General features: G+C 40.9%; 1 protein-coding gene across 1 annotated transcript; it reads left to right on the plus strand.

The window, feature by feature from the left end:
• The first annotated feature begins 633 nt into the window (after window positions 1-633).
• On the plus strand, window positions 634-5,797 carry LOC143607384 (pathogenesis-related homeodomain protein-like). The gene is made up of 10 exons (XM_077082850.1): window positions 634-1,198; window positions 1,667-1,832; window positions 1,928-2,051; window positions 2,157-2,269; window positions 2,833-3,183; window positions 3,263-3,499; window positions 4,256-4,345; window positions 4,674-4,724; window positions 4,813-5,067; window positions 5,355-5,797. Exons 1-10 carry the CDS (start codon window positions 789-791, stop codon window positions 5,658-5,660), a joined length of 2,103 nt encoding a protein of 700 aa, XP_076938965.1. The 5' UTR covers window positions 634-788; the 3' UTR covers window positions 5,661-5,797.
• The last annotated feature ends 10,616 nt before the right edge of the window (window positions 5,798-16,413 follow it).

Below are 16,413 nucleotides of genomic sequence, written 5' to 3' on the forward strand. Positions count from 1 at the left end.
CGTTGCTTGGCAAATGTAACTTATGCTTCATCACTAGTACCTTGTACTTCAATAAGTTCGAGTTAAGGTTTAGTTCAGTTTACTGGATTTCATCATTGTCTAGGGTTTCGTTTTTTTTTCTGTAACACAATATGTTTTCAAAATCCCGGGCTCTGCGAGTCGCAGGGAAAGTGCATATCTAGGCAATCCGGCGACCTTCAGGTAAGATTTTAGCTAGATTTTGGTCAGATTCCAGTGAGATTTTGGCCAACTGTTGAAAACTCTGGTCAGTTTTAACAAATTTTTGGCAAATTGGTCTAAAACATCCAAAAATGGCATGAAATCATCTTGAACTATCCTTAAAAAGCCTAAAACAAGGCTGAAATAATCAAAAATCATATGTTTATGCTATGCACCGTGCTTATCTCGGGGCTTCGAATTTTTAGCGCCCTGCAGTTAGGCCCAAGGCTCACCCTTTGTGCCTTGAGTACGCGTTGCACCTTTAAGAACTATGTTAATACCATGTGGATTTATTATTCAGATTGTATGTTAATGGCGTCTTATTTTGCACAACATCACATAGGTTTGTAAGGTATATCATTTATCTTTATATTTGTGTTTTAATAAGCCTCGTGAAAGTCAATATTTTTCTAAAATTTTGGGATCATAATCAAATATTTGTTGTTATCAATGGAATTCTTAATGCCATGCTGATTGAGTTGAGTTTGTATATTTATTTCAGAATGATTACTTTGCATTTGACTAACTTATTTTTCTTGTTTCTTAGTTTGATAGATAGATAAGCAAACATGACTGAATCAGGGATGGAAGAGGCGCAGAATAATATTGGTAAATCGATGCAGTCAACGAGCATTACAAGGAAATCATGTACAAAGAGATCAAGAAAACGAAAATCTCATGGGAACACACGAACTTCTCAAATATCTAAGAAAAAGTATATGGACATTTTAACGAATAGTAAAAACAAAGGCCTTGACCATTTCTTGGGTAATCCGTCTTTAGTGAATTACCAAAATCAGAAGGGGGATTTCACTTCTGAGAAGCGTAAGAGGGGTCGAAAGAGAAAAAGAACAAACGAAAAAGTCGAGGTTGATGAAGCTGCCAAGTTGCAAAGGCGAACGAGGTACCTTCTCATCAGAATGAAAATTGAACAGAACCTTCTAGATGCTTACTCAACTGAAGGCTGGAAAGGTCAAAGGTATTCACCATTTTTATATCTTTCTTTCACTATGACATGAAGATTTTTTGCTTTAAGAGTAAAAGTGAAACAGTATACTTATTAACTTATGAAAATAAGTGTGAGGATAACTTTACTCCATTCTCCCAAGTTAAGTAAATGTTGAACAAAGCATGAGCATATGAGGCTTATTCATCTTTAAGATGTAACTTACCTGCTACTATGATACTTTTAAAAGAATTTAAATACATATTGGCATATTGTCACTTTGTAAAAACTAGTGTCGTGCTAGTTTAGTGCAATAAGAAGTAATTCTTTGTTGAAAGAGTTCTAGATTTCTCTGTCACTTATCTGTATTTGCATTTACCAAGTACAGACTACACACATTTGGTGAAAATGTAGCTAATTAAGTTATAAGTCCGTTGTTTTATGTTATATCTGTAACTCGGGATTTCTTAATGTTGTGCTAACTTTTGTTACTATATTCAGCCGAGAAAAAATTAAGCCAGAAAGAGAACTTCAAAGAGCCAAGAAGCAGATACTGAAATGTAAACTTGGACTCCGTGACGCCTTACGCCAGCTGGATTTACTTAGCTCAGATGGACGCATAGATGAATCTGTAATAGCTCCAGATGGATCTGTGCATCATGATAATGTATGTATCCAGTTCCCACTACAGTTAATTACGAGTCCCCATTGCTGTATAAAGCAACTATAATAAAATTTTGGTTTTTTGTTTATTCTATTTAGATACATTGCGCTAAGTGTAAACTTAGGGAAGCATATGATGATAATGACATTATACTGTGTGACGGGACTTGCAATTGTGCGTTTCATCAAATGTGTATCGACCCTCCTCTTTTAACTGAGAACAGTAAGCTCTTTTTGAATCTTATCATATATCCCGTATATGCAAGCAATCAATTTTTGATTATTTTTGTTGAAACTTAACTGAAATGTTATTTATATTCTTAATCAGTCCCACCAGGAGACCAAGGTTGGTTTTGTAAATATTGCATTTGCAAGACTGAAATCATTGACTCCATGAATGCACACCTTGGAACAAGTTATCCTCATGACACAAATTGGCAGGTTTGTTTTACTTTTCATTTTAAATTTCACAAATTACGTATAGAGAAAATTGCACAAATGGTCTATGTGGTTTGACCAAATTGCAAGTTTGGTCTCCATATTTTGAAAATTGCAAGCTTAGTCCAAACATTTGTGATACCTTAATAAAATAGTCTTTCACGTGGGGTTTAATGGTTGATCTCATTTTATTTGAAACCTAATAAAATCATAGGCTCGATTAAATAATCGAAGGTGATGAAGTCGACGTCAGTAGCTCTGGAGTTTGAGAGATTTTATTTTATTTGAAAAAACACAATTACTTAAACATGAATGGCGCATGACATAAGTTTTTTGTTAAAAACTAACTGGGATTAACAGTGATGACTAATGGTGCAACTCTCTCACAAATGTTTGGAATAAGTTTGCAATTTTCAAAATCTAGTGACCAAACTTGCAAAATGGTCAAACCACAGGGACCGTTTGTGCAGTTTTCTTTTATAGATACGATTCTATGTTTTTCAAAGCACTATAATCTCAGCAATTATGGAAAAAAAAGGTCTTAAGTTTGATGATGTTTGGAACAGGATGTTTTTAGTGTTGAAGCCACATTACCTGATGATGGGGATACTGTACTCAATCAAGAAGAATGGCCTTCGGATGATTCTGGCGATGATGGTTATGATCCAGACAGAATTGATAATGATGTTAGCAGAGTTTTCTCTGCTGACAAATCTTCTGATGATGATAATGATGATGCTAACAGTAACTACAGTTTACTGTCACTAGATGATGAAGTTCTTGATGATGATGAATCTTGCAAGATAATTAGAAACACTGGCCTCGAAAGCACATCTGGTTCGGGTTCTGGTACTGATTGTGAATTTGTGAGCGGTCGCAGACAACGTCGATCAGTTGATTATAGGAAACTTTATGATGTGAGTACAAAATATATGTTACTTTTTCTTTAAAGTTGGAAAAATATGTACTTAGCATTTGTTATATATTATTATACAGGAAATGTTCGGGAAAGATGCACTTGCAAATGAACAAGTAAGCGAAGATGAAGATTGGGGACCCACTAACAGAAAACGAAGAGAAAAAGAGTCTGATGCAGCCAGTACTCTAATGGCTCTTTGTGAAACTGAGGAAACAAGTGTAAAAGATACCGCTGAAGTTTACCCGGCTGACCCGAGCTTATCATGCAATGATAATAAACGATCATTTTTGAGGATTCCAGCTGAAGCTATGGAGGTACTTTGTTTTCTTTCTTTCCTTCTGAGGTGGCATAGTTAACGGGTTGGGCAGGGTCAACAACTGGTCAAGGGATTTTTTTGAAGTTATTAAGAATTTGTTAAATATGATTAGAAAATGATACCATAATAAGAGAGATTTTACTCATTTAACTGCGATTCGGATGACTTTTAACGTGTTTCTTTTTAGTTAAGTATTTAAATTTTTCCGTTTGACCTGTTAGAGAAAGAACATACCCGTTTATAAGGTAATAGGTCGAAACTAGGATTGTAAAAAACGAACAAATATGTACAGAACATGAACATGCTCGTGTTTATGTTTGTTCGTTGACAGTATAAACGAACAATTTGCAAACGTTAACGGACGAACATAGACGAACGAGCATAACTGAGCTAAAAATAATTATAAAGTAATGTTAATATACCCATTTAAAAAGTTATTAAAACTAGACTTAAATTGTAATGGGCCAAAAACTTTAAAGGAGTATATAACAAACGTAACGAACAGACATAAACGTATTTAATTGAACGAACGCACTCGAACATGAATAAACGAACCAGACATGTGTTCATGTTCGTTCATTTAACTAAATGAACAAAAAAATTATCATGTTCGTTTTTTTATCAAATTAAGGAACTTTCCGCCGAACGGTTCACGAATTGTTCACTGAGCGTTCGGTTTGTTTACATGCCTACGTGCTACTGTTATTTAACTATTTATTTACTTTTTTTAATGGTATTTCTTTTTGTATATTAGAAGCTTCGTGCTGTTTTTGCAAAGAATGAACTCCCATCACGAGCTGTTAAAGAAGACATTTCTAAACAATTAGGTCTCGACCCCGAGAAGGTATTTCTTTTCCAAGGGCAATTGGTACATATACGAAAGCTTATTTTCAGATTTAGAACCCGGTGACAGTTTCGTCCTGTTTACTTTTAATTGGTTTGATTCGCGCTATGCTTTATCTCTTAACGAGTCAAACGGGAAAGTTCATGTTAACATCTTAAAAGTAAACGGGTCAAATTGTCAAATGGTTCAAAAGTAGCCCAAAATGTTCTTAACCATAAAATCACTTATTCAAAATATAAGATCACTATTGAAATAATAGATCTTTTTTATTAATATATTTGATAAGTTTCATTCAGATGTTTGATGGATTTTATGTGACATTTTTTAGGTGAATACGTGGTTCAGAAATGCACGCCAATTATCTCTTAAAACTAAAAGGGTGAGTTTATTTGCATAATCTTTAACCTCTATTATGAATTTTAAGATATTATCATGTTTAATTTCATTGTAAATAACTAATTATGTAGGCAGGAGAGGATACTTCAAATCAAAATGACATTCCTTCAAAAGAATTTGAATCAGAACCTGTTAAGAACAAAGCTGTTGTTGAATTTCCGTTAGAAAATAATAATGATCTGAATATGCCCGTAAATGTCATTCATACACCAGTGGACAGACGCACAAAAAAGTTTCGTAGGAGAAATAATGCCATGTCGGCAGCCGTTATTGCAAAACCACAAAACAAGACTGGAGAGTTGCATCTTTCAGCATCAACTAACAAGGTACTTCTGGTTATCTTACACGGTGGCATTTTCGTAATTAACACACACACCACGAGCGCACGCAAGATACGTGGATGATTGTGCATAAAATACTATTTTACCCCCTTAAACTATAATTGTGCTACCTATTGCACAATAAGCATTATAAGTTAGCACTAAATTATAAGAGGTCCTTGTTTGGTGCTTTATAATATAGGATATAAATATGCGTGTGTGTTTATATATCTATATTAATACACACATGCATATACATTACAGTATTGTTCATTTGTCTATAACATTTTAAGGTTGATGGTGGCGTGGATCTTGGAGAAAATAATTCAAGCTTGAAATTAATAAAAGAAACAACAGAAAAAGAAAAGGAAAAAGGCGTTGTGGTCGGTGGTACGAGTGAAGGTGATGATGATCAACAAGCAAGAACAGCAGAAGCTCAAATGGAGAAACTTTGTCTTTTGAAAACAAAGTTAGAAAAACTACAAAAGGTAATACAATTAAGAATACCAAACCGAAAGGGTGCTAAAACGACAGCACTGTCTATTGATCTCAGTCACACCATCTTTGTTCCTGTTGCACACCTCAAGGAGAAGCCCTAGTTCTGCATATACACCACCATCATTGTCTCCCTTGGTTGTAATAACTTACAGAGTTTCTTTAATTTATTTAGCGGTCGGGTTGGGATGGGGGAGAAATGATGTATTAAACTAATATATAGTTGTATAAGTATTTTCTTAGAAGAAAGTGTTGTTAAGAATGCTGCTGATTATTGTGGAAATCAACTCTGATCAAAATCGAGTTGACTCAGAACCGCAGTCTTGTTCTCTTTGGTTTGTTTTTGCTCAAACAAATTAACTACACATATAAACAGTATTAGTATTATTGTATTGCTATATCATAGGTGGTAAAGTAAGCGGGTTGGTTAAGCTTTCGAGTTGGGATTAGAATGTTATATAATATAATTAAGATTTAATGATTTCCAAGTTGATCAAACTATATGCCTTAATGACGCTGGCATAAAGATATTTTTTTACCCAGCATAAACGGTATGCTAATTGTATGGGTATAAAAGGCCATTCTGTGACAGTTACAAATGAAGGGATATGATGGTTCAAATGATGGTTTATGGGTAGTTACCAACGAACCATTGTGATTAGACGTGCACAAAAAAACCGGTTCCGGAACCTAACCGGTGGAACCGAACCGGAACCGGTTCCAGTTCCAACCCGGTTGGAACAATACCCGGTTTTGGTATTTTTGTACCCGAAAATCGTACCCGGTTCTAATATTTATATGTTAGTACCGGTCCCAAACCGGTTCCTACCCGGTTATTAATTGGAACTGGTTTGGTTCGTACCCGGAATAACCGGTTCCGAATGGTTTTTTTGAATGGTCAAACAAAAGTCAAACTAGCCGTTGGAACCGGTTCCAACGGTAATATAGCCGTTGGAACCGGTTTTTTTAGACACCAATTAGCCGTTGGAACCGGTTCCAACGGTAATATAGCCGTTGGAACCGGTTTTTGGGCCAAACCTATATATAAGTTGTTTCCATTACTTGTTTCACCACCAAACTCAAAAACAAACTACAATACTACTCCTTTAGTAAACCCCTTTTCTAAAAAATAACTATTACAAACATTATTAAAACATAAACGATACTAAACATAACAACTAAAACATAAAAAACAAAGTCCGTCGTTTTAACCCGGGAATACTTATTTTTGGGTTGTAGAGCCGGACGACTCTCCCACTTCCGTTTTTTTAGCTTCCATTCTTCTTTTCTCTCGACAATACTTATTCGTATGTTTTCGTAATGTCGAGTTGGACGCTGCTTTAAGAAACTTCGAGCAATATTTGCAACGTGCCAACTCATGTGAGTCGGTCATGAGACACAAATCGTAATGAACCCAAACATCGGGGCATCTTGTTTCAATCACCATAACAACGTCATCATTGGTTGCCATTTGTTGTCGGTTTAAGGTTAATTGTGGTTTGGAGTGTGTTTTATAGTTTTGGGAGTGGTTTAACAAGTACACAAACAAACCTTGCTATTTATAGAAAGAAGATAACCTATTTATAGTTAAAAAACCGGTTCCAACGGTCTAAAACGGTTATATAGCCGTTGGAACCGGTTCCTAACGGCTATAATGTTTAAATTTCAAAAAAAACCGGTGGAACCGGTTTTTACGTAAAAACCGGTTCCGGTTCCAACCTACCCGGTTCCTAAAAGATTGCATTTTTGGGCATCGGTTCGGGTCGGGAACCGAACCGGTTCCTGACTGGAACCGGTTTCATTTTCTACCCGGTGTGAAAAAAACCGGTTCCGAACCTGTTCGGGTTTTCAAGGTGAACCCGATTTGTGCACCTCTAATTGTGATGGTTCGGTACATGGTTCTTCCAACGGTTGTGACAATTCATAGAAGCCTATAAATAAGAGTTAAACAAGAACCATCTGATACGAAAAAAAATATCAAATAAATCAGAATCAACAACACCTCAAACAGGTCACTGGTCGCCATTTATTAATGTATGAGCATAGTGAATCTTTTAGTCTTATGTTTGGTTGTTGCTACGTGAAGAAACACGGGTCCGAACTGGATAGTCCGAACTCGAGTTTACCCCAAATGTAAGCCTACTGAATAATAATGGCGTCAGATCCAAGCTGCTTGCCTGCAAAACAGATCAACGTGAGTTCGTTATAGGAAGGACAAGAGGGAGGATCTTCCCGTAACCACCCTTCGGCGTGAGAATAAGTACCGTCCTGATCGGAATAATCAAAGAGAGTACAAGTATATTGCGTAAGGCTTGAGAGTGTGAATGAATACCTGTAAGTGGTGTACTTGGTATTTATAGTCGAAGGTAGGGGGAGGTGATTGGTGGAGTTGTCACTATCGTAATATTCCCTTTATACATGAAAGGACACGTGTCGATATTTTACTGGTTGTGACAGCCTGGCCGTGGCCGTTACGTGCGAGACGTGGGATGGCCACTACGTGCCTAGGTGTCACCCTTCCATTGGTCGATGTCGCTATTAGGGAATATTTGGGAAATCTTCTAGAAGTAGTTTGTTACAACTGCTCTTCCATATCACGTGGGGATCACGCTTGTAATGGATCCCTTGTGTTGTTTGCGGGTTCATCCCGCGGATGCTCATTGGTAATCCGCGGATTACGATAGGTACCCGCGAAGCATGTTTCCGGAACTATGGATCCTTAGCTGGTCTTGTGCTGACTGCAAGTGTTTGTCCATGCGTTCCTCTCGCGGATGTTTATTGACGATCCGCGGTTAAGTGAGGGTCCACGGATTGAATTAGGGACTCGCGAGTAGCCTTTCCAACCCTACCTCTATGTCCCCCCCCCCCCCAGTCCATTGTTGTTTTCGCTAGTCGATGTCACAGGAGGAATTATGGACTCTGTTCTGACCTTTTAACGTGGGTTAGGCTTGTTGGTCCGCGGGATTCCTGTTGCTTTTGAACTGGGGGTATTGTTTTGTGGTCAATGTGACGTCTTTTGTTTTTGTCAGTTCCCGCCTAACGTGTCTACCTTTGATTGGTTGGTTTGGAAACGTGAGCTGTACCCCTGTCTTTCGCATTAATTGCGATGTGTATATATAGAGGGAACCGTTTCACTTTTTCTTCTTACTCGCAAAAATTTCTCCAAGCCTTTTCATCTTCTTCACTTTTCCATTCATCTCCTACTGTTCCGATTATGGCTGGTGGCAAGAAAGGAGGAAAGGGTAAAGAAAGTAAGAAGGATGGTTTGAAGGGCTTAGTGGAGAATATCCAGATCAATTAGAAGGTAACAGACTTCCAAGATATCGTTAATCTGTATGGGTTGGCGCCGGAATGGGGACCAGAGCTCCCTTCTCCGGGATCGACAGCCGATAATCCTCCGGCCAGCAAGATAACCCTTTATGGTGAATCTTTCACCACCGACAATTTCCGACTGCCCATCACCAAAATTTCTAGGTGATTTTCTTGATGTTACCGGGATCCATATATCGCAGATGCACCCGTTCGGGATCATGAGGCTTAGTCATTTCGAGTTTTGTTGCAGGGCTTTGAAGATAGAGCCGACTGTAGATTGCTTCTTTAAAATCTACAAAATCCAATCCCGTGGAAGCTGGTTCAGTTTCATTGTTCAGAAGAAATTGATAGGAACTGAGCCCCCAATGGAGCGCTCATGAATGGAAGAATAAATTTCTTTGGATTAACGCTGACGTCATCCTGAAGGTGATGACCCACCGCTCATTGACTGAGAAATTTTCCCGCCTTCCAGTTGCTGACACGGAAGGTCAGGAATGGTATGAGAAGCTGACGCGGACTCAAACCCCCATGGGTCTCATTCCAGAATTTGCGTTGGTGCAGGTGGGGATGAGCCGTTTGTGGCCTTACCCCAATGAACATCCTTACTTCTCCCGAGATGATGGAAGTAAGTTCTTAGATCTCTGTCCCTTTTGGCATTTGTTGTATTTCCTATGACCATATGTTTATGTTTTTCTTCAACTCATCTTTGTTTCAGGGGGAGGGGATCAGGATGCCCCTGGAGATTGATCAGGAGCCTATCCTTGATCATACCAAGGGGAATTTCCTTTTCCCGACTCGCGGTCGTATCGAGCCGGTAGTTACTGACTTTGCGGTGGCCCAAGGTGTGTACATCTTGAATCCTAAACCTCTTACCGTTATGCGACCGCACGAAAATATTGTCCTTTCTTCTAATGAAGAATCTTCTAGTGAGGATTCAACAAGTGAGGAGTCACCGTTCGGTACTCCAGAAAGTTTTCATGCTGGCGGATTGCGTGTTATTACAGATCTTGTGTGCCGCAACAAGAGGAAGGCGGATACTGCAGGCGTATCCGACCACAGCAGAGATTCCGATGATCCCGCTGGTGAGGAGGCACCCAAAGACGCCGAGGATCCTGCCGGTGGGGAGGCCCTAGAAAGTGCCGATGATCCCGCTGGTGGGGAGGCAACCAAGAACGCCAATGATCCCGCTGGTGGGGAGGCAAGTTAGACGACCCATGATCCCGTTGGTGGGGAGGCGTCTAAGACTGGGGAGGAGGAACCTCCCTTGAAGAGAATCAACTGACTCGTCTCAAGGACCAAGTCAAGAAGAAGACTACAACCCAGGGGCTTGCAGGTATTAGATGTTTGCTACTTCATCTTATCTTTGCTCCTGTGAATATTGCTAATCTTTCCTTTGTTTTTGGATTAGCAACGATCGTTGCTCCTCGTCCGCCGTCTCCGCCTCAAGTAATTTTACCAACTAAGGGTGGCGAGGACACGAGTGTGCAACCTCCGGAGGTGATGGTAGAAAAGGAGGTTGTGTCTCCCAAAGATACACGTGAAGACCCTCCTGTTTCTACGGGCGAGAAAGGTGGATCTTCCCGACCTTCATCATCACATTTTCTGGAGGATTTCACTTTCCACCCCTCATGGAACCTTGGTCCAGACGTGCTCTTCATAGATCCACGTGTGTGCCAAGAGTTCTTTAAGCATTGCCCCCCGCCTTCTGAGTGTAACCGGATACATTCCCAGACCCAGGCTAGCTTGGCACAGGTACTTAGCTATCATTTGGCTAATGTGATGTCAACCAGCCGTGAGGTGTTCAAGGGATGGGTTACTCGGGAGGCCGACTTGGTGTGGGCTGTTAGCCGCATGCAGGAGGCTGGGGAGGCTCGTGACGCAGCCCGGGTGGAGACCAAGGAGAAAGACACTGCTCTCCAGGCAATTCAAGACAAGAATAAACGCCTGGAAGAGCAGGTTGTTGCGCAGACCAAGTTTATCTCCGCTCATGATGAAGAGGTTTGGAGGCTCGTTGCTGAGCTGAAGGACAAGGATAGCCGCCTTGCTTCCTTGTCTGAGGAGAATGAGGGGTCTTCAAAAGACCCTCACCGATACTACAGATGAGAGGAAGTGGCTCCTGAAAGTTGGCATCCCCAAGGTAAATTCTTTCAAATTCATTTTTACTATACGGAATATCATGCTAACTTTTTCTTATACCAGATTGTCAAGCTTATCAAGGAAGGGCCTGAGCTTGGGGATTGCCTTGCTGTCCTTTTGGTTAGCTCGTCGTGGGCGGACCATCAAGCCGGTTTTGAGGAAGGTTATTCCATGGCTCGCGAGGGACGCCCGCCCACTGAGTTCGAGCTTCATGGCCAAGATTGTCAAAGGGAATATGATGCTGATCTTGATTCATTTGAAACTCTTTCCTTTTACATCTTGAAATATATTGAAGAAAACCGCGATGAGCCCACTTGCGTTGGTGAGCTGCGGCTTCACGTGAACGAGTTGCTTGCGCAAGCAGAGGCCAAGGAAGCTCCCAAGGAAGATTAGAATATAATGATAAGATGTATTTGTATATGCTGCCTTCCTTGTAACTTCTGTACATATGTTTTAATGAAATGAGATTACCTTTCCATTTGATCATATTGTATGTACTGTGTTTGGCGTATTCCTTTGCCTTGTTATCTAGATTCTATTAGTCGCGGGTAATATTGTTGTCCGCGACCTCCATGTGTGGCTCTTTATTACTTTTATTTTTCTTGTTTTTTCTTCTAACTTGAATTCTTTTGATGTCTGACGTGTCAGCCAAATCATTTAGTTTGTCTCGTTACTGTGTAACTAGGGTAACGCCGATTGTTTTGTGTGGACTAACGTGACAGGTCTACCCGACACTAATGTAGAAGTTGATAGGTTTGTCAGTTGATGACAGCTATTCCTCGGGGTTTTAAATTGTAAACTTTTAATCTCCCGCCTGGCGTGTCATCTGTTGATTAGCCAACAGCTACTTTTACTATTCAACCATTGAATGTGATCCGTATAAATAGCCATCGACTCCTGCCATTCTTCTTTATCGTCACTGAAAAATTATTTCGTCTTTGCCAGAATTCTGAGATTATCATTCACCGGATCTTATGAAACTTCTTTCCTGCTGCTTCATTTTCCAATAGCAACCATAGCTCGGTGCAATCAATTCTTATCCGACTACATCATGTCATCGAAGCCGATTTATCAAAATATCGACCGTGTCACTGTCGATTGGGATGAAAAGGAATTTCAAGCTGTAATCAACGCCTATGGTATTGCTTCTGAATGGGAGCCGGAATTTCCAGCTCCAGGTTCAACGGCCAACCGACCTCCGAAGGGGAAGATGGCTGTGTATGCCGAGTTCTTCTGTTCTGGAAATCTCCGATTCATATCTCCTAGCTCATGTGTCGGTCATGATGCGCATGCGCCATTTTGAATTTTGTTGCAGGGCGCATGGCATCGTTTCTAACATTAAAAAGTTTGTCGTGTTCTACCATATGCGAGGTAGGGGCGGACAATACCTTTGCCTGCCAACTGACAGGAAAGCTGTTGCATCGGATGCATCTCCATCAGATCCCCAATGGGCGAGGAAGTTCTTTTGGATCCGGGAAGATGTGATCCCACTGTTTATGTATTGGTGTTCGGCTAATCAACCACTGCTTGCCCTTCCGTACGTCGAACGCCCGGAAAGACACGAGTGGTATCACCAGCTGACCCGTACTGCAACCCCAATGCGCCCTATCCCTGAAGCCGCCCGAGTGAGGGCTGGGATGAGCCACCTGTGGCCTTATCCGGATGAAGTTCCGTACTTCCAGAAGCCAAATGGATGTAAGTATGCTAAAATGTTCTTAAGATTTTGCTAAGTATCTTACACTGGATTTTCATGCAGCTGAGGGTCTTCTGTTGTCTGTCCTTGTTGCGAACGTGCCCGGAACGATGCAGCTTGCTGCTCGTGACAATAAGGATCTTCCAATCCTTGACAAAAACAACGACAACTTTTTATTTCCCAAAAAGACCCATCAGGAACCTGTGGTTTCCGAGGGTTTGTATGTGACAGGTAATGTGTTTTGACACTTTGCCGGTTTTGTAATCAACACTCTGACGAATATAACTATGGTACAGCTTTTGGTCGCAAGAGGAACGAAGCTTCTTCCAACGGCACTCCTGTGGTGACCACTGGTAGGAGTCAGGATGTGAACCCTTCACCTCCTTCCTCTCCTCTAGACGCGAAGGGGATCCGCCTTCGTGACCGATTCCCGATTCGTATGCAGAGTATACCAGGTACCTTTCAGGGAGTTGCGCATGTGTTTTCCATGTTTTTAGCATACTAATTTTGTGATTTGCTTTTATGCAGACCACGTTATCCTCTTGGATACCCCTCCTGCGAAGAGTGGTCCCAGCAAATTGTCTGTTGCCGATGTAAGGCCCCGAACCCCGGGAACCCCACAGTTGTTAATCATACAAACACTTATAAAATATTTAAACTAAAAAAAATCAATCATTCCATTAAGCAACCAATTTCAGAGTAAAATTTAGCGGAAAACGTAAATAATAAAATAAGTTCCCAAAACCAGGGAATTTTGCCCAAAACCAACATAATTATCTTTAATAATTTTTTTTTAAAAAGAAATGTTTAATAATAAAATCTTCAAATTCCGTATGCCCTTCACCGTCCAAGTAGCTCCGTGCACGTCCAAGCGATAAGGCATCCTCTTCCTAACCTGAAACTCACACTAACATGCACACAAAGTCAGCTTAAGTTAAGTGAGTTCAAGTTTTAAATAAGTAACAAAAGTCTTAATAATCATTCCAACGGTTTTAAAACTGTAAACGGAAATACATCAGTTAGGTCATCACATTTAATAAATAATCATCCTTACGTATGAACATCTCTATACGTACATTCCTATATATATAAATATATATATTTAACATTCAATAATAACATTCAGGGCCGAGAAAACGTACAACCCCAACACGTAACATTCCATTCAACGCATGCAAACACGAGGTAGGCATACGTAACATTCCGTAGTCGATAACGACTAAAACATTCGCCAAATATTGGCCATGCAATAATATATATACATACACACATTCTGTAACATTCCTAGGCCTACCAATACTAGCAAGCCTAAGCAAAATAGTTTAAAACATTTCATCAAGCAAAATCGCTTAGGTGTGCATGCTAGCCCAAAACTTAAAAAGAGTTAAACGGGGCATCAAGAACTCACCTGAAATCAACCAAACACCTGCACGGGCTAGGAAGTCCCTAAGTGCACACTCACAAGTAAGGGCCTGTAAATTGTACACAACGCGTCACTAAACTAGACCGTAAGAACACACTTGCCTGATGGGCCGTTCAAGCCCAACACTTTGGTCCGAGGCCCAACAACTTGGCCCGAGGCCCAACCCATACCCAATTACTTTACCTCATCCCCTAAAACCTTTCAATTAACCGAACCCACTCCACTATTATGATCGGGGTTAACCATGATGTGCAATTTACCCGCTTGCAAGCCAATCGAGTCGAATAAGCGCGAAATAAGTTCTTAAATCATTTGTCAAGCAAATCAGCCCCAAATGGACCGAATCCCCATCATAACCTGCTCATTTATCATAAACATACCACAAGAGTCGATATGAGTGGCGGTTCCTTTTTACAACACTCACTTTAACGTTTAAACGACAATTTGCGCACAACCGACTCGATTAGCTAATCCCCAACCTAAACAGCCCCGAGTTCCAAAAATTTAATTTTCCGACAGCCCTTAAACCCCCTTAGTGCTGTACAAACTGATTCAGTTGGTCATTCGATCGATTAACGCATCAAACTCAACAATTGCCAATTCTACACCCGGTAAACCCTAGTTTTCGAACTAAAATCAATTGACCGACCTAAACACCTTCAATGAATACGGTTTTTAAGTATGTGGTTTTTAAGTATGATGTACCACACATACCTAGGAGGATTTTGATGCAAAAACCTCACTCAAAACAGCCCCGGAAACGCTCAATTGGACAGCCACCCGGCTAGCCTACAACAAGCCATAAATCGATCAATACGCGCATTATAACGATCAATTATGGTGTAAAAGACTTGGGGAATTGTAGTACATACCTTGAATTGAAGTTCTAAGGCTTAGAATTGGCTGCAAAAAGAAAAATTCGTGGGTCTGGGTCCTTGCTTTCTGCCGATCGCAACAAGGGGGGGGGGGGGCTAGGGTTAGTTTATGTTATAACATAATATATTACACTCTAGTCCCTCCAGATTGAAGTATAAGGCAAAATGGAAGGAAAATTTAGGTTCTTTAACGTACCGGGATGACATAAAGGCTACCGAGAAATGTCGGATAAATCCCGAGAATTATACATACTCTACAAGCTTTAATTATTGAAACCGGAATTAACGAGCGTTACAGCCGACAAGGGGAAATCCATGGAGGGTGTTTCCCACTCCGTTTCCCGCAAATTACCGATGCCTGAATCCCTACCCCTATCTCCGACAATTACTCAGGAAATCGATGAACCAGCGGGGCAGGCATCCGTACCTCCGCCACCTCCTCACTCCTTGGAGGAAGAGGAAGGGGCTCGTGTTTTGTAGGGAGGTATCGCCCGTCATATTCCAGAATGGAACTTAACTCCTTCTTCTCGGTTTTCTGACGGGGAAGTGTGTTTTGAGTTCATTCATGAGGGTGTGCCTCCTACAGAACGCAAGTTCCAGCATAATTGGGCCCGGGTGTCTCTTGGGAATTCTTATATATATCACCTGGCCAACTTGGTCTCGACAACCCAAGTGATATACCGGGACTGGAACTTTATGGGGCGGAACTAGGGGTTGCGAAATAATATCCTTGAAGATCTCCAGGCCGAAAAAGAGAAATATCGTATCGAGGCTAACACCAAAAGGTGGAAGCTGAGAGATTCTGAATGGGCTCTGGAGCAGGATAAGCAACGCCAGGCTTCTGCCGGGAAGGATTGGCATAGGCGTGTCGGTGACAAAATGCTTCTATTGAAGCCGCACGTGCTCATTCTCGTGCTCGAGAGGCTGAGCTCGCAAAGGCAAATGAGGCAAAATAGGCTCTTGAAGCCTGCCTTGCTGCTTCAGAGGAAACGGTCAGCACTCTTAGTGCTGCTACTGCTGAGAAGGATCGCTTCATTGAAGATTTGATCAAAGAGAATGCCCGCTTTGTTAGTGAGCAGGGCGCAATGAAGTTGAACGCTGAACTGGCTTCCCCTGACCGGGCATGGTTAATGAAGGAAGGCCTTCGCAAGGTAAAAATTCCATTTTAATTGCGCCTCTATGACATATATTAACTCATTTGTATTGCCAATGTGGGTTATCTCCCATATTCACGGAGGATCAGTTCTGGGAGACTGCCTTGCTGATCTCCTTCGCGCTTCTAGTGACTCTGGATGCAAGGCAGGTTTCCAAGAGGGGATAACCTTTGTTCGGGAGGGTCGTTCCTTATTAGATTTTGACCTTCATGGAGTGGATGTGGATGGGAAGTATGATGCACAAATGGACACTTTTGACGATTT

This window comes from Bidens hawaiensis, unplaced genomic scaffold (genome assembly GCF_021521415.1).
Source record: "Bidens hawaiensis isolate Kalapana, Puna unplaced genomic scaffold, B.hawaiensis_p1.1 tig00081719_1, whole genome shotgun sequence".
NCBI classification, from domain to species: Eukaryota; Viridiplantae; Streptophyta; class Magnoliopsida; order Asterales; family Asteraceae; genus Bidens; species Bidens hawaiensis.